Genomic DNA, 22,306 nt, shown 5'->3' with positions numbered 1-22,306 from the left:
GAAGAGAAATTGGAAAGAATTATACTAACTGGGGACTTCAATACAAATATAAATTGGAATACTCTAGATATAAATAGCCAAGAAAGCTGTTGGGAGCAAAAGCTCCTGGATCTCGTACAAGAGTTTTTCTTAACGCAACATGTGAGGGAAACCACCAGAAAAAGAGGACTTGATGTACCTTCAGTGCTAGATCTAATATTTACTAGGCAAGAAAATGATATTGACAGTTTAATGTATCACCCTCCACTCGGCAAAAGTGATCATGCAGTACTAAATTATAACTTCAGGATAGCATATGACATAGTAAACAGCAATGACAGTTACAAAAAGAGCCTAAACTATAAAAAGGGAAATTATCAAGACCTAAAGAAGTATTTCTTAGAAGTTGATTGGGAAAATGAGCTTAGAGGACAAGATTTAAATGCTGTATATAAAATTTTTTGTGAATTTTATGAAATAGGAGTCCAGAAGTACATCCCACAGCACAAAGAAGCAGATAAGAAAATACAGAAATGGTTCAATACAGAATGTAAAAAATCAAAAGAAAGAAGAGATTTGTTGTGGAACAGATACAGAAGACACAATAGTGAAAGGGCGTATAATAATTACAAACAGGCAAGAAACAACTATACGAAAATAAGGAGGGAAGCCCAAAAACAGTTTGAGGAGGATATAATAAATAAAAGTAGTGATCAACCAAAGCTGTTTTACAGCTATATCAGAAGCAAAACCAAAGTAAAAGATATAATACAATCCATTATGGACGAGGGAATCACTTATACACAAGAGGAAGATATTTGTGAAGCACTAAATAAGAATTTCCAATTAGTTTTTACAGAAGAAAAAAATTTTGAGAGGGACTATGTGGAACACGCATGTCCACACATACTACCAGATATACAAATAGCAGAAAAAGTAATACAGGAGGAGTTAAGTAGATTAGACAGAGGAAAAGCAAGTGGTCCTGATGAAATTTCATGTTGGGTATTATGAGAATGTGCAAAGGAGTTAAGTAAACCATTATTTTTAATTTTCAAGAAATCCTTGAGTCAAGGTAAACTACCTGATATTTGGAAAAAAGCAAATATTGTCCCCTTATTCAAGAAAGGAAATAGACAAAATCCACTCAACTACCGACCAGTATCACTGACCAGTGTTGTAAGCAAGGTATTAGAAAAACTTATAAGAAAAGCTTGGGTAAATCATCTAGAAGAACACAGTATGATAACAGAAAGACAGTTTGGTTTCAGAAAAGGAAAATCATGTGTTACTAATCTGTTGAGCTACTATGACAGAGTAACAAACACAGTACAGGAAAGGGAAGGATGGGTGGACAGTATCTATTTAGATTTCAAGAAAGCTTTTGACACAGTACCACACCAAAGACTTTCATGGAAACTGTACCACCAAGGAGGAATTCGAGGCACACTGTTTTGTTGGATGCAAGACATTCTCATAAAAAGAGAAATGAGGACAGTACTAAGAGGAAACTACTCATCATGGAAAGAAATGACTAGTTGAGTACCACAGGGTTCAGTGCTGGTACCAATCATGTTCTTAGTGTATATAAATGATATAAACAGTAACACTGGAAATGAGAGCTATCTGAATATGTTTGCAGATGATGCAAAAATACAAAGGAGAATTACTAACACAGACTCTTGTAAAGAGCTACGAGAAGAATTAAATAAACTTCATGAATGGATTAGTACATGGCAAATGGAATTCAATGTGGACAAGTGTCATGTAATCAAGTTTGGTAAAAGTGGAAAAAGACCTGATTGGGATTATAAGTTAGGAAATAAAACCCTATACACATCAGAAAGAGAGAAAGACCTAGGTGTGATTATCAATAACAGACTATCTCCGGCTGACCACATCAGCGAGAAGGTACGGAACATGTATACACTGCTTGCAAATATGAGAATAGCATTCACATACATAAATGAAGACATGCTAAGAAGGATAATAACATCATTCATTAGACCAACCCTGGAATATGCATCAGTAGTCTGGAGTCCTCATCTCAAAAAACATATAGACAAGATCGAAAAAGTTCAAAGGGCCGCTACAAGATGGATACCAAGCTTAAGGGACCTAAGCTACGAAGAAAGACTAAATAAACTGAATCTACCAACACTACAGGAGAGAAGGAAAAGAGGTGACATGATAATGCTATATAAGTGCATATCAGGAAAGGAGAAAATAGACATAAATGATTACTAAACATATGGAGAAGCATCAGCAAGAGGACACTGCAAAAAACTGCATAAGAAGAGAGGTGATAAAGATGTAAGGAAATTCGGTTTCCCAAACAGAGCAATTGATCAATGGAATGCACTACCGAATAAAATAGTGTGTGCCAAAACAATTCACAAATTTAAGGATATGTACGATAAATATGGTCTAAGACACGGGACAGTACGAGCTTGACTCATTCCTGTAAAGATACAATTAGGTAAGAACAATTAGGTAAGAACACACACACACACACACACACACACACACACACACACACACACACACACACACACACACACACACACAGTGGAGTCCCTCAAGGCTCGGTGTTGACGCCAGTAATATTCCTGATTTACGTAAATGATATGGTAGATGGAGTGAACAGTTATGCAAGTCTGTTTGCTGATGATGTAAAGATCTTGAGGAAGGTAGAGGTTGAGGAGGATTGTAAAATGCTGCAGGAGGATCTGGATAGGATATATGAATGGAGCCGGATGTGGGAAATGAAATTTAATGTAAAGAAATGTAAAATATTGGAAATGGGTAAAAGTACCAGGAGGCCATCACTGAATTATGTGTTGGGTAATGAATTAATCACAAAAATGAGAGAAGAGAAAGATTTGAGAGTGCTGGTCCAAGCTAGTTTGTCACCAGAAAAGCACATTAACAAGATAATTGAAGAGACTTATAAACTCTTGACTAACATAAGAGTAGCATTTCATTATATGGATGAGGAGATGATGAAAAAATTGATAGTGGCCATGATCCACCCCAGGTTAGAATATGCAGCGGTAGTGTGGTCCCCACACAAAAAGAAAGGTATAAACAAGATTGAGAGAATACAAAGAACAGCAACCAAGATGGTCCCCAGTCTCGCAGACCTGTCATACAGAGAGATGCTGGAAAAGCTGGATTTGCCTTCCTTAGAGGAAAGGAGAAAGAGGGGAGACATGATTGCAGTGTTCAGGACCATGGTGGGAGTTGATAAAATTGACAAAGAAGATCTGTTTTTATGGGATAAGAGAGCAACAAGAGGACACGGAATGAAATTGAAAAAGTCAAGCTGCTTGAAGGATATCAAGAAATATAGCTTTCCTTACAGAAGTATAGACTTATGGAATAGCCTGGACAAAGAGATTGTCCAGTCTAAAAATTTAAACGAGTTTAAAGCTAAATTTGACTTACTGAGAAACAGCGACGGAAACCCAAGAGCACAGCACATTCCTTGTACATCACAATTAGGTATACAGTATTAGGTAAATACATAAGTATGTGGAATGACTTAGACGAAAAGGTGGTGCATGAGAAAAACATTCATGTGTGTAAAGGTAGACTTGATAAATGTGGATGTGGAGACAGGACGACACGAGCATTGCTCAATTCCTGTATACTGCAATCAGGTAAATACACACACACACACACACACACACACACACACACACACACACACACACACAGTGAGAGAATTGAATAAAAAAAACAAACAAAAAAACAGTGAGCTTGTATTAAAAGACTTTGTTGGTTGGTAGGTAAAATGAGTGGGCTACCTAGAGCAACACCTAGGGGGGTAACTGTGGTACCTGGATGAAGCAGTGGCCTTGTATCCCAGGACATTGGGTGAAAAACCCACCACAGGCTCCAAGGCCAGAGTTACGGAGATGAGCACCATGGCTAAGTGCCTCATGGCATCTGCTCCCACCATTGCCTTTACCCTTAAAGTGATATCAAAAAAGCATGTCAGAGAGCAGTATGAAAAACTCTCAGTTATCTGTCATCGCAATATCCAGCCCAATGCAATATATGGCACTGCTGGCTCAGCTCTGTTAATATTCTGCCACTGAGCTACATAAAGTAAGCTGTACAAGGATTAAAACTTGGACCAAGTTAAGGTGAAACAAGTATAATATCACTTACCAAGTATTCCCTATTGGGGTAGTGAGAAGCGAGCTTTCTGTTGTGTCCCAGTTCTGTACACCTAAGTTCATCTTACTGTGACTTAATGGCAGCGACAGTGGGTGCTGTTACTACAAGTTTTGAAAGGGAGTTTCATTTGTTTATTATCCGAATGGAGAACCACTTCCCTTTCTAATTGGTCCTCCAGTGCCTGGGCTTGACAAGGTTCACACAATGCCCATGAAGATTTGTAGTACTCCAAGTAAAAAAATTAAACCTCACTTAATTCCTAATCTAACCTAGTATTAATTTCACATTGCCTAATACCTAACCTGACCCAACCATACCTAAAACGTGATGTAACCATGTGTAATCTAATGTAACACCAAACCTTACTTGGTACCTAACTTAGCCTAGCCCAACCCAACCAGATGTGACTTTTGTAATAAACACTAGCATGTGCAAATGAACCAAACAGCCTAATCTAACAGCAAAACAATTTCACACCAATGACAATTTTTATTTTATTCATGTTACTTTCAGACAATTTTATAAGAGGAAAGACGTTTGGAACTGGAGATAACAGATGTAGTCATTGTTAACCCCATCAGTCTTATTTTTTTTACAATTCATTTTATCTTCAGGTGATTTTATTCAGCTTAGGGGAGACTTTTATGATTGGAACAGTCAGAGCACATTTGACGGAGGGAGGAGGCGAGGTAGGCCAAGGAGAAGGTGGAGGGATTTGGTGGATGAGTGTGTGAGGAAGAAAGGTATGGAAGTCGATGAGGCTAGGGGACTGACAAGAGATCGAGCTGGCTGGATGAATGTTGTGAGAAGTGTGTGATCAGGGACCTGGCACCCCTTTTTAACGTGATAGTGTTTGGTTTGACACTATCGGTTACATTTATGTGAAGCTACAGAATGTGGTGAAAGTTTCTGGGGTATCAGATAGAGCCAGGATTCCGGGAGCTTGAATGATGAGCGAATGGAAGCGTGGCACGTTGGATTGGGCAAACTTGGGCTGTCTGGACATTTCTACTCCTCACCCTGCTCTAGGGTGGGAAAGGAGGTCCGGATGATGATAATGATGATGAAACAATTAGATACAGCCTTCATTTCACTTATGCTCATTGGCAGGAAAAGACAAGGCTATGGCTCTACGTCCATTCCATAGCACTTCTTCGTGAATGTAGCTCTTTTACCAACATGGCCCAGATTTTTGTGCTTTTGTAGCATATACCACATAAATATACCTCAGAGGCAGAAAAAGACAGTGCTATGTCTCTACATTCTTCCCATAACACATCCTGATTATCATTGTATCCTACCGTTAATCTCTTGTTGCAGTTCAGGATGCAGAGATGGCAATTTTAGGCCAAGTTGGAGTAAAAAGGTTATAGCATCGTGGTGGTATTCTAGTACTGATATTAAAATAATATTACATTTAGCATTCAAGATTAGGAGATGACAGTTTTAGCCAAGTTAGAATACTGGTAAAAAGAGTATATTAGAAGTCCTTCCTTAGTTTTATAAAATCGCCTTCATGTAAAGTTAGCAAGAATTATAAAAAAAAAAAAAGTAGCTACAGTATTAGATTGATAAGGTTAACTCCTTCATTACAGTGTGTCTTTAATGGGCTGAATAAAATAGCTTGGAGGTAGCAAAGTGCAGGTAAAAGTAAGTTGCTGCTGTAAAAGAAAGAACCCCTTTAGTCCATTGACCTGCCTTTCAGTGTACAGGTCACCGTAGCCGTATGATTGACTGTTATGCATTCATTCACTTACACGGGATGAACATTTTTAGCATGTTTTTTGATGTACGGTTGCTATTTTCCATTTATGTAATTGCTGCATCCCCAATAAAGCACCATTTATTGATGTTCATTTGGCGAGTTCAGTAAATGATTTCTACATTTCCTACATTCAATATGTGGTCAACAATTATCTGATCAGGTTTTTTGATATTCAGTCACTGAGTTCAGTTATATGATTACCATGATCCCTGCATTCAGAGTATGGTCAGTCATTATTGGAGTGGTTTTCCTGGAGCACCACCTTACGGTATAGCGAGGTTCACCTGTATTCTTGCCTCCACCAGATGATTCTTACTCCGCTTACGAAAGACCTCAAGTAGTGAAGAGGTTGATGAAGGCAATAGCTAACCCCTTCAGTTCAAAAGTCTCTCCTAACTGAATAAAATCATGTAAAGGCAGCAAGATTAAAATGAAAAGTGTGTCATTGGACTGAAGGAGTTAATGAAAGTCTAAATACATGTACAGTAGTCTCTCTGTCTATCTGTCTATAGTCTGATGCCATAATCCCACAAGGGGTAGCTGTTTGTCTTTGAGTTAGTTGTATTATGGGGTGGAGCACTAGCCCTCCACTAACCCACTTGCTGACACGTAAGTAACACCTATGGTTTGGCTATCTGTTTGCCACCCAGCATTGTAAGTGGTTTTCTGGTGTACAGGAAGCCATTAGGCTAATCACTCAATGTAAAACCACCTGAAAGGGAAAGAAGAGTAATAAAAAGTGACAGGAGAGATGGGAGAAAAAGGAAGTACTGTAGTCAGCCTGGATAACAATGTCAGGTTGATTGAATGCTGAATAATAGAACTTATGAATTATAGACTATAGACTAGTAATGTAGTGCATTTGTTCTCAGCTGACAAAGATCCCTTGCCCCTTTCAGCTTAGTTGATGGCAAGCAGGGTTGGCATTCATTAAATGAAATTGATGTAATCATGTGATTAAATGATTTTTTTTTTTTTTTTTTTTTGGGGGGGGGGGGCTAAAAAACTTATTTTTATTTTTTAAATTGATTTTTTTAAAATCTAAAAGTTAACCAAAATAAAATCTGAAGGTTTATAAAAGTCGTGTATAACTTTGTGTTAGGCATTCATTTATTCAGATACAGTACTTAAGCATTAAGTTAGCAGATTTTGGAGAATGGTGCCATTAGAAATTGCTACATTGCAGAAAAAATATTTTTACATTTGTGTAACTAAGTATTGAAATGATTTGTACATCAGAAATAATGAGCCATAAATCAAAAACCAAAGCCATAAGATTAGGTAGGCTGTGCTTGATTTTTCTTTGTGGTAATATAATCAGCTTTAGAATATGCTGTCTTGATTACCACTGGCAACTCAGCCTTAACCAGTTGTGTACAGACAGGACTTGAACAGGTATGTATCTGGATTCTGGGCAGTGGGTTTCAGCCAGAACCATCAGTGGATAGACAGGACATGAAGTTAAGAATATTCAATATACTGCTTTTGAAATATTAGCTATATAATAAACAGGAAAATCAAATTAATCAAATAAACCAAATAAATAAATAAATCACCAACCCTGATGGCAGGTTGTAGTCAGATGGAAAGGTTGATTTGGCTAACAACCAAAAGAGACTCATTCCCGCCTTATAACTAAAGCTCATTGAATATCATGTAACCACGACGTAGTATTCAAATTGTGAGTAGCACAGTTCTGTCAGGTGAAAAGAATCTACTAATAATATTGTTTTCTTCCCCACAGGTGGATCCCAGCTACCTGAGGGTGGGACCAATGAGAGTGGTGAAGAAACAGCTCAAGGTGAGAGAGAGAGAGAGAGAGAGAGAGAGACAGACAGACAGACAGAGACAAACAGACAGAGAGACAGACAGATAGACAGACAGAATTTAGTATTAAGGTTTTGAAAAATGGAGCATGGTCTTTGGTGGTGAGGTAGCCAGAGAGAGAGAGAGAGAGAGAACTGTGTTGTATTCAGTAACACAAGAGAAGTTTCAGATTTTCCATCATTTGTTTATAGTTCACACTGTTTATTTCTGCATTGGTTCCAGTCCATTCTCGTAAACAAGATAAAACTATAGACTCTGCCGGGTTTTTCTTTTGGTTTAGTGGATTCTTGTAAATAAGATAAAACTTTATATCTGTCTTTTATCTTCATTATCAGTAATTCTGCCACTAGTGCTGTATTTTTTGCTGTCCTCATTCCCTTCACTTCATTGACATTTTTTTTACATATTTATACAGTAACCCCTCCAATATCCGGATCAATAGAGCCATCGGTAGGTTCGGATATTGGTTTTGTCCGGATATTGGGCCCCAGCTTATGGACTTGTACTTACGGACCCTAACACAGAGAAACACCTATACAACTCCCTCCGGACATGCATAGCACCTATTTAACACCCAAATCACACCAATAAGGCACATAAATGACTGAAATAAATGCAATAGAAACATAAAATGTGGGTTTAGAAGTATGTTCATACATTAATAAACATTCTGGTACTTATGGACTCTAACCGAACCTAACCTAACCGAACCTAACCGAACTCTGAAAAACACATTCCTACTGCACATGCATGAGGTAAGTTTAGCATGGAAAGAAGTACAGTATGACACTTTCTGGTAAGTATAGTATGGGAAAAAATACAATATGAAACATTCTGGTAAATATAGTATGGGAAATAGTACAACATGAAACATTTTGGCTACTTACAGCAAGTCCCTGGCCACCTCGATGAATAACCGCCTCCTCTCGGACTCTGACAGTAAGAACGATTTCCTGAAGCACTTGCACTACACTCTTCCTGAAGTCTTGCACTGAACTTAGTCAATAACACACAGAAGTCCGTTCTTTTCACAGTGTTCACTTTAGTCCAAATAATGTTCCATTAAATTTAAGTGTTGCACATTAACTTTTCCCAAGTTTTTTAAGTTTCCAAAGCCAAAACAAAGAAGGTTAGTTACGTTAAATTTCTTTTCTACTTAGTCTTTTCTCCCAACTTGAAAACCTTAACACAACACACCGTTTTTTTCACTGCACAACACTCAAAATTCCCGTGTGGTCTAGTGGAGAAGTTCTTGCTGTTTATTCACTGTCAGAGCCCGAGAGTATCACTGGCAGGCGTCCAAGGGGTGCATCGGTGGGTAGTGGTGATGGCGTACCGACTACAGAAGACTCTGAAGACAGCCGCAAACTCACGTCGAGCGGTGACTCCACTGTAGCTGATGTGCTGGGCTGTGGCTCGGAGCATGAGGGCCTGTCTTGGGGAGGCAACGGAGTGGAACCAGGGCTTGGCACAGCGGGGGTCACGGGCCTGAAAAAACTGTCAATCGTTGACTGACGCAAGGACCGACGATTCTGGCGATTGAGGATGCGCTGCCGGAAAGCACGCACTTCCTCCACGAGTCCCAAGGGCCCCATCTCCCTGTCGCAGTCCGGGTGTTCCAGGTAGTCTAGGACGAACTCTAGATGTTCCCGGAGTGCGCTCAGCTTGGGGATGGCTGGAGTAGTGTCCTGCTGGGCGGAGTCTGCATCATCATCGCCTTCGTCGTCGGAATCTTCAAGTTCGGGACTGACATCAGCAACTGAAGACGCGATCTCGATATCAGACAACGTCTGATACCCAGGATCGCCCTCGTCGTCGTCCAACCACTCACGAACATCGTCCACATCAACATCGTCGCCGTGCGTACGTAGCCGTGCATGGAAGTCATCCACGTCAAACCCTAGGAAATCGTACTCCACATCTGTTCCGAGAAGCAGACGAGACCAACCATTTTCAAGAGTTTTCACAGGGACTTCCTTCCATGCACTAGCCCAGTTGTACAGCGCAGACTTGATGTTGTAGCGGCGAAGGTTTTCCAAAGTCCGCTTGCTTCGAGTGTCACGTCCTTCCCTGCGCTCGTCCTCGTCCTCGAGAACCACCATCACCTCGTCCAGGAACTTCCGACGGTACAGGCGCGTTGTTGCCACGATCACTCCTTGGTCCATTGGTTGAATGAGAGCAGTCGTATTAGGTGGCAGAAACATGCACCTAATACGGCCATTCTCAGCAACCAAGTCCTTGTCGCACGGGTGGGCAGGTGCATTGTCGAGGAGAAGGAGAGCCTTTACCTGGTCGCGAGGAATTCCCAGTGTCTTCGTCTGGTAATGTATGACCTCCTGGACGAAGTGATGGTGAAACCAGTCTTTGAAAATCACAGCTGTGAACCATGCTTTCAAAGAATGGTACCATACGACAGGAAGGACATCCATCACCCCACGAAGGCACCGAGGCTGCTTTGCACGGCCAACAATAACGGGCTTAAGCCGGTGCATGCCGTTAGCATTGGCACAACACAAAGCAGATATCCGTTCCTTAGAAAGCTTGCGGCCAGGTACACGCTTCTCCGTCTCATCGGCGAGAGTGTTCGTTGGCACCGAGCGATAGAATAGGCCAGTTTCGTCAGCGTTATAGACTTGACCGAGAGTGAGGCCCTCCCTGTCGATCAAGCCTTTCACCTTGTGCCGAAACTCGTCCACTCCATCCTCGTTAGCGTCCAATGCTTCGCCATGTGCTTTACGGTTAGTAAGGCCATGTCGCAACTAGAACGCGAAGAGCCAACCCTCGGATGCCTTGAAATCTAGGGCGTCGTGAAGCCTTGCAAACTTCTCAGCAGCAGCCTTCAGCTCCGTTCCACGTACCATCACACCAGCTGCACGTTGCTGTCGATACCAAATCAACGTGGAGCTGTCGATCTCTGCATACTTGGGGGTAAACATAACCTTCCTCTCCACGTTGCGTTTGCTTCTCGACGAGAAGTCAGCCGTGTACTGCATGAGCTTGTCTCGGGAACGCTTGATATCGAACAAAGTCGACCGGGCCAGGTTGAACTCGTGGAGAATGCGAGAGGAAGACCAACCCGCATCAACCTTCTCCAATATCTCCCGTTTCTTCTCCAGAGTCAACACCACTCTCTTCCTTTTCTCAGGAGGCGGGGCCATCATCACACACACTAAGAGTAGGGCAGAGAGCAGCAGGAGGCCTTGCAGCAAGTACGGCACCACCACAAAAGCGAGCACGTGGGCAGCCATGGCGAAGAGCGTAGGTCTTGTCGCGGTGAGAGACAGGCGGGAAGTGGGGAGGATGCAGCGGCGCTCTATCGGACGTCGGAGGAATGACGAACCAAAACAATGCTCTCACGCGGCGCGCGGCAAGTTCAAATTACGGACGGCAAAAAATCGATTTTTTTTTCCAATTTTTTTGGATTTTCGGACCATTTTGGGAATGTTTGATCCCAGGACGATAAGGTTCGGTTAGTGGGGATGTTCGGATATTGGGCGTCCGGATATTAGAGTGATTACTGTATTTAGTTACATATTCATTTACTTTGTTTTCTTCTGATTATTTAATCCTCCTTCAGAGAGATTTTTTGAACTGAAGGGGGTGGATACAGCCTACCTTAACCACTTCAGTCCATTGATTTTTTTTTTTTCTTTTTTGTGTACCACTAAGCAGTTGTATTTATCTTAGAGAGAGAGAGAGAGAGAGAGAGAGAGAGAGAGAAGGTAAATAAGAGTGTAAAGAAGGGCCGTATCTAATCCCTGCAGTGTTGAAAAATTTGAAATTGAATAAAATTGTCTGTTGGTAGCAAGAATAGAATAAACATCATCTTACAGAAGTACTGTAGTTAATCCTTTCACTATTAGGATGCTCTCCTAAGTTGAAAAAATTCTTTGCAGACAGTGAGAGTTATGAATGTTGAGGGTAAATTTGTGAGAGGCAGACTGAATAAGACTTGGGATTGGTCATTCATTGTGACTGTAGAGATAGGGGACTGAATAGTGAGGCTGCTAGAGATCGAGCAGCATGGAGAGCCTGCATTAGCTTGTTGGGATCTTTATAAACAGAACAGTAAATGAACTTAACTGTGGGATCTAGATGAAAACAAGAAATTGGTGTCCACTAATGATACACCAGTCTCTGCACATGTCAGTAGGCTGTGTAATGTACTGTAGCACACTCTAATCATGGCAGATGCATTCCCACATTTTCTTTGCAGTTGTGTAGTGAATCATTGATCTTTACATCAGAGCAGCTGAAAAATAGTTCTTTATGTTATTTTATGGGAGTGCGTGTTCTTTTGATGTGTGGTGAAATGGGGGGGTGAGATTGTAGTGGAGTGGATATGGAAATTATGCAGATTGGCTTGGGAAGAGGGAAGGGTTCCAGAGGACTGGAAATCAGGTATAATTGTTCCTTTATACAGAGGAAAAGGGGAGAGAGAAGTATGTGGTAACCATAGGGGTATTTGCCTTCTTAGTGTGACTGGAAAAATATATGGTAGAATATTCATTGATAGGGTTAGGCATATAACAGAGGAGCTAGTTGGAGAAGAACAAGGGGGATTTAGGAAGGGAAAAGGGTGTGTAGATCAGATATTTGTTTCAAGATGTTTAGTGGAGAAGTATCTAGAGAAGGGAAAGAAAGTGTATGCTGCCTTCATGGACTTGGAGAAAGCATAATGACAGAATAGATAGACAAGGTATGTGGAAGGTATTAAGAATAGATGGAGTGGAGGGGAAATTGTTGAGTGCTGTGAAGAGTATGTACGAAGGAGCTAGGGCTACGGTGCGAGTGGATGATGAGCTGAGTGAGTTCTTTGATCTCAGTGTGGGACTGAAACAGGGTTGTGTGATGTCTCCATGGCTGTTTAATATATACATGGATGAGGTTGTAAAGGAGGTGCAAGGTAGGGCAGTGGATGTGGGGGTGGCTCTAATGAATGAGGGTGAGATTTGGAAGCTTCCGGTGTTGCTGTTTGCTGATGATACAGTATTGCTGAGTGAAGATGAATGGGAGTTGCAAGGTTTGGTGAATGAATTTGGGACAGTGTTTAGGAAGAGGAATCTGAAAGTTAATGTAAACAAGAGTAAAGTTATGGTGTTTGAGAGGAATGAAGTCACAGAATGCACAGTGAGGTTGGATGGTGAGGGTATGGAGAATGTGATTCACTCTCCTCTTAAATTCACTCTCATCTTAAATGTCGGGACCAACTGCCTAGCCCCGGGCTCCTACGCACCTCATGGGGCAGTGTAGGAGTGGATGATGGATGGATGGAGTGCGTTCAAGTACTTGGGTAGTGTGATGAGTAAGGATGGAACATTGGGGAATGAAGTGCTTGAAAGGGTACAGCAGGGATGGAAGGTTGTTGGTTCACTGAAAGCAGTGATGAGAAATAGGGAGGTGAGTATGGAAGTTAAGAAGTCACTGCATGATTGTATTGTGATCCCTACCCTGACATATGGAAGTGAGGCATGGACCTTGCAAGAGGGGAACAAGTCAAGAGTGAGAGCAGTGGAAATGAGTTACTTGAGAGGAGCATGTGGAGTGACATGGAGGGATAGGTTGACGAATGAAGAAGTGAAAGAACGTTGTGGGGTGGATGTGGTTGAGAAGATTAGGGGAAATACATTGAGGTGGTTTGGACATGTGGAGAGAATGGAGAATGAAAGACTGACAAAGAGGGTGTATGTAGGTGAGGTGGAGGGAGGGAGAGGGAGGGGAAGACTGAGGATGAGGTGGAGGGATGGAGTTGAGAGGTATATGAGGGAGGGGGGAGTGAGTTGGGGGGAGAGTAGTCAAATGGTGGGTGACAGAGTGACTTGGAGGGGTTTTGTCTGCCGCCACCCTTTGCAGGATTAGGGCATCGGACTATAGATAGATAGATTATTATTATTATTATTATTATTATTATTATTGTTATTATTATATTATTATTATTATTATTATTATTTTATTATTATTTTATTATTTTCATCTACTTTTTGGTACTTTATGAAAATTTAGCACCGTACAATGTATGCTGCTACACATCTACCGTACTACTGTAGGTGGTAGATGGATAGGTACCATTAACCAGTAGAGCATCTACCATGAGAGTGAAATATAACTACAAGTTTGGTAACTACCCACCCACTTGCCACTATTAGTCACATAACTCAGCCACAAACAAATAGTCAAAATCCAAGCTGAGAATAACAGTTTTAAATATTTTACTAGATCTTTTATCCCAGTAGCTTCTGGTAATTGTTGTGAAGTAACTGCTGCAGCTGGTTTTGGCACTTGATGTAACTTCCAGCCCATAGAAAGCATCAGCTGATCCACAGCTAATCTCTGTATGGGGATTCTGTAAAAGGAAGCATAGCATCAGCACACCTATCACCATCTGCACCTAATTGTCATTCTGTGGGGGGAGGGTGAGAGGTGTGAATGTTGAGGGTAGAGTTACACGAGGCAGACCGAAAAAGATTTGGGACAAGGTCATAGAGTGTGACTTCAGGGATAAGGACCTGAATAGCGAGGCTGCTAGAGACTGAGCAGCATGGAGGGCCACCAGCGGGTGACCAAGGCCAATGTATGCAAGCTTGCTGGAGCCTGTATAAATGAATGAATGAATATATATACATATACTTGCAAACAAATGAAGTGGCTACACAGGCCCTGACCCTGCCCTCTTGAGTTTGTGTGTTTCCTCCAGACAGGTTAGAGTTAGGGCTGGGAAAGTCGGTAGAGGACAAGGATGTAGGGGAGGCAGTTGTTGGAAGGTAGGGGTAAAGGGGGGGAGGGGTTAAAGAAGGGAGAAAGGATGAAATGGAATGGAGTGGAGAGATGGTGTGGGTGGGTGGGTGGATGGGGTGCCTGCTACTCTGTTTGCATAAGTGGATGCTTCCCAATCGTACACAGTTATAAAACTGTGTGTTTTAACCCCTTTGGTACCAAACCCTGCTTTGCACGCAGGCACTAGTTATACTCCATTTTCTCCTACGGTATCACAGCACAAGATAATTGCATTTTAAAAAATTCTTGTTACATTTAAGTAAGGTAGATCTGGGGGGAAGATGCCATGAGGATCCTAGCTGCAGTGCCCATCTTCATGTCATGGAGCTTTGAGCCTGTGGTAGATGTTACCCCAAGCAACTGTGCTAATACTGTATGGTCATACATACACACCCTCACACAAAGCAAGGTGTCTTGGGAAGTGGGCAGCAAATAGGTCACAGTCTGTCTGGACAGTGATTGATTGAAGACGTCAGGCAGCCAGCACTGCCCACCCAGCCTTCTCTCTTCTTTAAGAACATATTTGACAATCACCCTTTGTCATGGCCTGACTCCTTGGGATTGCCGTGATATGCTAGAAACAGCATGCATCATGGTACTGAAGAGATTATACTAATGCTTTGTGGTGCTGTTTCATGATTAGCCACACTGCTTCCTTCATGTAGAGGAATATATGCCCTGTTCAAGTCTCTTCTGAGCAGCATAAAGCCACTTGTTTTCTTTGTGAAGTAATTAAGGCCTGTAGTATTAGAACTGACTGTGTAGAGGTGCAGGCAGCTCTTTATTTTGTCAGTTTCAAACACTTGTGAGGATGGGAAATGGGTATATTGCATTCTTTTTTATATAATGTAAGCTGCGGTGAAGTAGAATGGACAGACTTTTATCATCTTGTGTTTCATTAATGATACTGAAGACATTCATTTTGTGTGGCTAATCTGTCCATGAAAACTGCCCTACAAACTGAATTGCACAAATTGGTCCATAAGAACCATTGTTATTTGACTGATTTTGGGAAGGAGATCCCAAAATTTCCCCAAGTCTCCAGGTTGGCCCTCTTGAAAAAATGTACCCCCACCAAACTATACTATACTATAGTATAGTGACATGCATAAAAATATACTGTTTTCATTGGGCACAAGAAATAGTGAAGGAAAAAGAATGTAATGGTAATAAGTGACCAAGAAGTGGAATTTTAACTTGCCTTTATAGTGTAGATTATGAAGTGACAGTTGTTTAGCCCCTACACCGCGGGCATGTTTACCGATGTTTTGCATGTGCCGCGGGGTTATTCGGGCTCTGACAGACTCTCAAAAAATATTTGCCAAAAATCAGTTATTAGTCCTAGAATATTAAAATTACATATGCTTTTGGCACATACCTTCAGCTTTCTCCTGGAATGTTTGTTGAGCCTTCGTCAGTTACCGTAGGACTTGTGGAGACCTCTGAAGTTGGGTAACGAAGTCTCCACTTTACACTTCCCGACAACCCGTAATATGATTACCACAGCCAGATACAAACACTATAAACACTATTCTACAATTTTCAAGTAGTTTGGGATCCATACTCCAAAAAAAAAAACACTGTGAAAGAGATGAAAATTACGAGCGCGTCTGACCGTCGCACTGGCACTAGTTCGCTCTTGGTACTCTGTCATTTATTATTCATAAAACCCCTCACACTTTATATTTCTATTACTATATAACACTTATATATATCTACAGTCTTTATCCATAAGTTTCCTTCAGTAGTATTAGTTTATTGTCACTGTAGGGATTCAATTTCTTTCAGTAAAATACGTAGCATTCACTTTCTCGTCCTGTATATTAGCATTGAGAGTGAATGTCACTTTCATCATCACTCTCATAACTCATAGTATTCAGACATGCTAGAGTGAAACTTTCACTTTCATTACTCCTAGGGTATATACTCGTATTCTTATAATACTACTCATTTACATTTCTATTTACGTTCTCTATTTTATTTACGTTATTTCCATTTCCATTTTATTTACACTGTGTTATGCACTGTCACTTGAAATAACTTATAAAACTATTTTCCATTGTTCACGTATACTGTATTTACATTCATTACTTTCACTTGCTGTTTACACATTATTTACAATTCCACTTGCACTGTTTTACTCAATAGAAAGATCGTAGTCACTCTTTTATCAATTGTCAGCCCTTTACCTCTTTCCACACGAGGTTTAGTAGGGGGTAAAGGTCACAGGGCCCTTTGCAAGGGGGTAAAAAAGTCCCTGAAGTCAGCAAGAAGAAACAGACGTACCTCTACTTCGGATGATGAGAGTAAACTGATAAGGGAGGGCCGTGGTAGAGGCCTACTTAGGGGATATTCAGTGCTACCAATGTTAGCTCTTGAAACAGCTATTTCTTGTATTTATTATTTGGTATAAGAATAGGACATAGGGCTTATTTCAATGGATGAAATCAATGAAAAATTCCAGGGAAGATTTACTTAGCTGTAGCACGGCCGGGCAGGCGAGAGGATAGGGTAATGGAGGGGGGGTAGGGAGGGGAGTCAAGAACGGGGAGAAATGGCTAAATTGTCAACAATGGATGGGAGTACAGATGAGATTAGGAGTGTTGACTAGTGTTGGACATTGGCAGTACTGATAGATGATACAAGCCCCCACTTGGAAGCCCGGGTGAATTCAAAATAACACAGAATCACAAAAGCGACGCCCCGCGGTATGATCCCTTGCTCCCAAGCGTCACGAAAGTGACGCCTCGCGGTTAAGGGGTTAGGGAGGGAAGTATCTGAGGCTGAAGAGGGAGAGTGGGCAATGTCTCTAACCCCTTCAAGGCTGAGGTTTAGGTCTCAAAGCCTCAAAGTCAACTGTTTTGATTATGCAAAATATGTTGGTCACTGTGCAAAATTTGTTGGGGTAGAGGTAGTATCACATAATATATAAATAATCAGAGGGTGTGCGAAATGAAGGTCTGTCCTATAAAAATTGGGGGTTTTCCTTTTCCTTTTGCACTCTTTGGTTTAACATTTTTAGTATGTAAGGAATTTTTATTACCACCAGACAGTTTTGTTCAGCTTTGAAGTGGCTTCCCATACCCAAAAGGTAACTGGCTTTCTCCACTGAATATTTATGTTGATATATCATTACTCTTTTACTCTTGTCACTGCTGGATAATTTTGGTTATCTTAGGAGTGGCATCCTGACCTCAAAGGGTTAATTATATATCATTTCACCCTCTTTCCCCACGCAGGTACTATTGGTGTTTGGCCGTGATGACTCTGTGTGTGAGGCGTGGCGTGGCGCATGTGTCAAGCGAGGCCATGAGGTGATGCTCAAGCGCACCTCTGAGCTGGCCCTCAAGTGCTTCCAGGAGCAGGGGCCGGGACTGGTGGTGGTGGATGCTCGGTCCACCCGCCACGTCGACCCGGCCTTTGTGTGTTCCGGTGTGAGGCAGGCTGATGGAGGGCAGTGGGCAGTGATGGTGGCTTTGGTCAAACGAAGGTGGGTATGTGAGAGAGAAAGAGAGAGAGAGAATCACTAACATTACTTCTTTGCCAATTTATTTTTCTTTATGTCTTGCTGATATTTTAATATATGTAATTTTTGTGAGGTGTCATGGTTGATAGAAATCTAGGGTCAGAGGAGAGGAGTACACTGGTGCACTGTGGTTTAAAAGCAAGAGATGGAGGGAGTTTTTTCAGTCATTAAAATGCTGCCGGGGTCATGTGGTGGTCTCCTCCTCCTAAATTATATGAACCCAGAAGCCAGTTTCAGACTTGCATACAACCAACAGCAGATAATGAAAAAAAATGGCTGTTACTGTATAGTTTTTGGTGGTATTTTTTGTAAATAAAAGTATTAAAAAATTAAGAAAATAAAGTTGAGCTGCTGTGACTCTGATATACAGTATGTATATTAAATAAATAAGTACCGAACAGGTACGAGAAGAGAGTAGAGCATTATATAGTATTGGTGAAAGAGAGGGAAGAGGAGTGTGTAGGAGAGAGAGATGTGTGTAAAAATAAAGTAGACCAGAAGCATTTCTGTCACAGTTGTCCCTTGTTGGGGGTTTCCCATGAGAGAACAATGGGTCAAAATTGATGATGTTGATGACTGTGGCAGGTGAAGGGGAATCTCTTAAACTCATTAGAGACAGCTTCTAGCCTCATAATCATCACTTAAGCAGGGAACTCAGAGACAGGTCTTTGTTATAATTTTTTTTTTAAATTAAAATCTACAGTCAGTTACAAAAAGTCATCATCATCATCATCATCATCATCCAATTCTACATTGCCCCATGAGTAGTGTAGGAGCCCAGGGCTAGGCAAGTTGGTCCCGACATTTAAGATGAGAGTGACCAGCCTCTCTCATCCCTGAGTGGCATGAACAATAAGCCCCAACCTCCCCTTGGACATAAACCTTCACAGGCTCAATCCGATTGGAGTGCCTTAATTACCACTAAACCACCAGGCGTCGTACTTTGGCTATATGGTTACCACCCATCGTGGTAAATGGTTTCCTGGTGTACAGGAAAACATTCGGCTTGTCACTCAGCGTAGAGTCACCCACAGGCAGAAGGAAGAGGAAAGAATGAAGGAAAGAGAGACAAAAGAGAGAGTGTAAAGTCACCCGTAGGCAGAAGGACGTGGAAAGAATGAAGTAAAGAAAGACAAAAGAGAAAGGAAGGAAAGGAGGGAGGAGAGGAGAGGGCTGACACCCGAGAACAGCACCGTTTCAAGTGAGTGGATGGCAAGCGCCCCCACCTACCACACGTTAGAAAAAAGGAAAAAGCCTGTTATAGTTTCAGTGCTATCTTAAAATCAGATTTTCCAGTTTTTATCAGTTTACACCAATAATCTTTTGGAAAAATGTTATAATATGCTGAGTGAACCTTAAACAGTGCTCCATTAGAAAATCACCTGATGGCCTCGTGTTGTGTGAATGTCTCAGACTGCTGGTGTGGGTGTGAGTAGGAAATGAATAAATGATATAGGATAGACACTGGTAATGCTGACTTAGGTTTCCCTCAACACACAAGAAACTGTTTTATGAAGTGGAAAAGGAGAGTTTTATATGGACCACCCTATATAGGAACACATCCAAGTGTTATAGTGATGATTGCTTGTGCATTCCAAACTAAGACTCCCATTCTTTACTCTCTTAACTCTAACTTGGAGTAAAATTACCATCTCTTCATTTGAAATGCTGAGCTGTGGCACTTGATTAACACTAGAAAAGAATACTGTATGGTGCTAGTCACAAAGAAGTGCAGTGGAAAGGATGTAGTGCCACAATACTGTCTTATTCTTCCACTAATCTCTGTGTAAAAATCTGCAAAAAAATGCATGTTTGGGTCAAGTTAAATTAAAAGAACTATAGTACAAATACCATAATCTTACATATAGAGTCTGTCCTCATAAGTTATAGATGTGTTATAAATTATTACAACTTTCATATAGTTTTATCTCTATCTAGAACCCATAGCCTAAATTTTGTAAAGGGTGGCCACAAACAAATCACCTCCACATCATCCTGTCTTCTGTCATTTGACTGCCCTCCCTCCAACTCACACACCCTCCTCCGTCATATCTCTCTCCATTCCATCCCTCCATCTCATCCTTGGTTTCCCCCTCCCTACTGTTAATGAAGGGATATTGGCAAATCAGCTTTAACTCTCTGAATCCGGGTGACGTCCATTTAGTTTGTTGTTGCTTAGGGCTCTGTCTAACCCCCTCCAACTTAAAACATCCTTCCTCAGTTTAATAAAATAGTTATGAAAAATGAAAATGAAAAAAATAAAAAGATATCCCCAGGCTCAGAGGGGTTAAGGTAGCAGTGGAATTTTAATATGGTGTGGAATTTTTCTCAACAGTGATTTATTTTGGACTTAAAAAAAAAATGATGTATCTTGCTCATTTTAGCACCTGTTTATTCCCTTCAGTTTAATGACATCTTTTTTACTCTTGCTGCTTCCTTGTTATTTTATTCAGTGCTTGGGATTTGATTTTGGACTAGGCAAGTTAGATAGTCTTTGTGCTTTCTCTCTCTCTCTCTCTCTCTCTCTCTCTCTCACATTAAGGCTTCAACATGCTAGTATGCATCAGCCATGGTCACCTAATGGTGGCTCTCCATGCTGCTCAATCTCAAGCATCCTCTTTGTTTAGCTCCTTATCCCTGAGGTCGCACTCTATGGTGTCATCTTTTTTGGTCTACCCCTCAATATTTCCTTCCAGAGCTGAATAAGATTGTCAGGTGTTAGTCTGATTAAATAAGAAAAAGAAGAAGGTAATTATAATGAAAAGGATAATCGGTTGACTTTGACGATGTAGTGTTATTTTAGTCTTGTTACCCCATATGATTATACAGCACATAGGCTGGCAGAGACTTCGACCTTGATGGGATAGACATAGGCTTCATTAAAAATCTTCAGTTTAGTAGAACTTGCCGAAGTTTAACCGCATCAGTCTGATGATGTCTTATTTGTAGTACTTCCAGCTGACTTTATTTAGTTCAAGGAAGGTCTCATCCTGAGGGGGTTTATGAAGGCTATTTCTAGAATTATGTGTTCCAGACATGTCCTATGCTGAATGTGAGCATCAGGTGAGAGCAAGAATAATAAAAGAGGAGTCACCAGAGTGAAGGGGTTAAAAAAAAAAACATAAGTAAAATCTATTTATCTATAACCAGATGCCACAATCATATAAGGGTTGCTCATTTGTCTTTGAGTTAGTTGTTTTACGGGGAGGGGGACTACCCTTCCGCCAACCCACTTACTGACACGTAAGGAACATGTATGGGTTGGTTTTATGGTTACCACCTAGCATTGTAAATGGTTTCCTGGCTTATGGGAAACCATTAGGCTTTTAAAGCAACTTGAAAAGGAAAGAAGAGTAATAAAAAGTGACAGGAAAGATGGGAGAAGTAGGACGAGGAGGGCAGACACAGAAAAAGAATGATGAACGTGAAGGAAGAAGTAGGCAGCAGTACATCAAATGAGTGGATGATGGCAATACATAGGAAGAGAGGAGGGAAGACACAGAAAAAGAATGATAAACATGAAGGAAGAAGTAGGCAGCACTACATCAAGTGAGTGGATGATGGTGAGAAATAGGAAGAGAGAAAGGCAGACACAGAAAAAGAATGATGAAGGTGAAGGAAAAAGTAGGCAGCTCTACATCAACTGAGTGGATGATTTATGATTCTGCTTTCTAAAATATTCCAGTTTCCAGAAAGCATTTGGACACAAGCATTTTGGATTTGAGAGTTTTTTACTGCAGTACAAATAAACTACAATATACATGGAATACTCTGGTTGAAGGACTTGAGTTTATTGATCTTTAAAAAAAAAAAAAAAAGGGAAGGAAAAAAGGTTTACCATGGAGTATAGTGTAAAGGAAAACTGTAAGGGAGAGAGACCAAGAGAAACGATAAGAGTAAACTATATAAGAAACAATTGAGAGGAAAGTGAGAAAGCTATGAAAGAAACCATTAGAGAGAATTATGAGAGGAAAGTGAGAAAGCTATGAAAGAAACCATTAGAGAGAATTATGAGAGGAAAGTGAGAAAGCTATGAAAGAAACCATTAGAGAGAATTAGAGGAAAATGAGAAAGCTTTAAAAGAAACCATAAAGAGAGAACTATGAGGCTACTGAGAAAGCTGTAAAAGAAACCATAAGAGAGAATTGTAAGAGGAAACTGAGAAAGCTATAAAAGAAACCGTAAAGAGAAACTGAAAACTGTAAAAGAAACCATAAGAGAAAACAGGTATCAGCAAGCTGTAAAAGAAA

General features: G+C 40.9%; 1 protein-coding gene across 1 annotated transcript in view; it reads left to right on the top strand.

Annotated features, from left to right (window-relative positions):
• Positions 1-22,306, top strand: part of LOC145401612 (high affinity cAMP-specific and IBMX-insensitive 3',5'-cyclic phosphodiesterase 8A-like) — a 125,502-nt gene that overhangs the window by 39,838 nt on the left and 63,358 nt on the right. Inside the window, exons 3-4 of the mRNA XM_080273805.1 lie at positions 7,674-7,730; positions 17,770-18,020. Of these exons, the coding sequence (XP_080129931.1) occupies positions 7,674-7,730; positions 17,770-18,020 (308 nt within the window). The remainder of the gene's footprint in view (positions 1-7,673; positions 7,731-17,769; positions 18,021-22,306) is intronic.

Source organism: Coenobita brevimanus, chromosome 56 (genome assembly GCF_032717465.1).
Source record: "Coenobita brevimanus isolate Jiangsu-jjx chromosome 56, ASM3271746v2, whole genome shotgun sequence".
Taxonomy (NCBI): Eukaryota; Metazoa; Arthropoda; class Malacostraca; order Decapoda; family Coenobitidae; genus Coenobita; species Coenobita brevimanus.
This window is presented reverse-complemented; position numbering and strand designations above follow the sequence as displayed.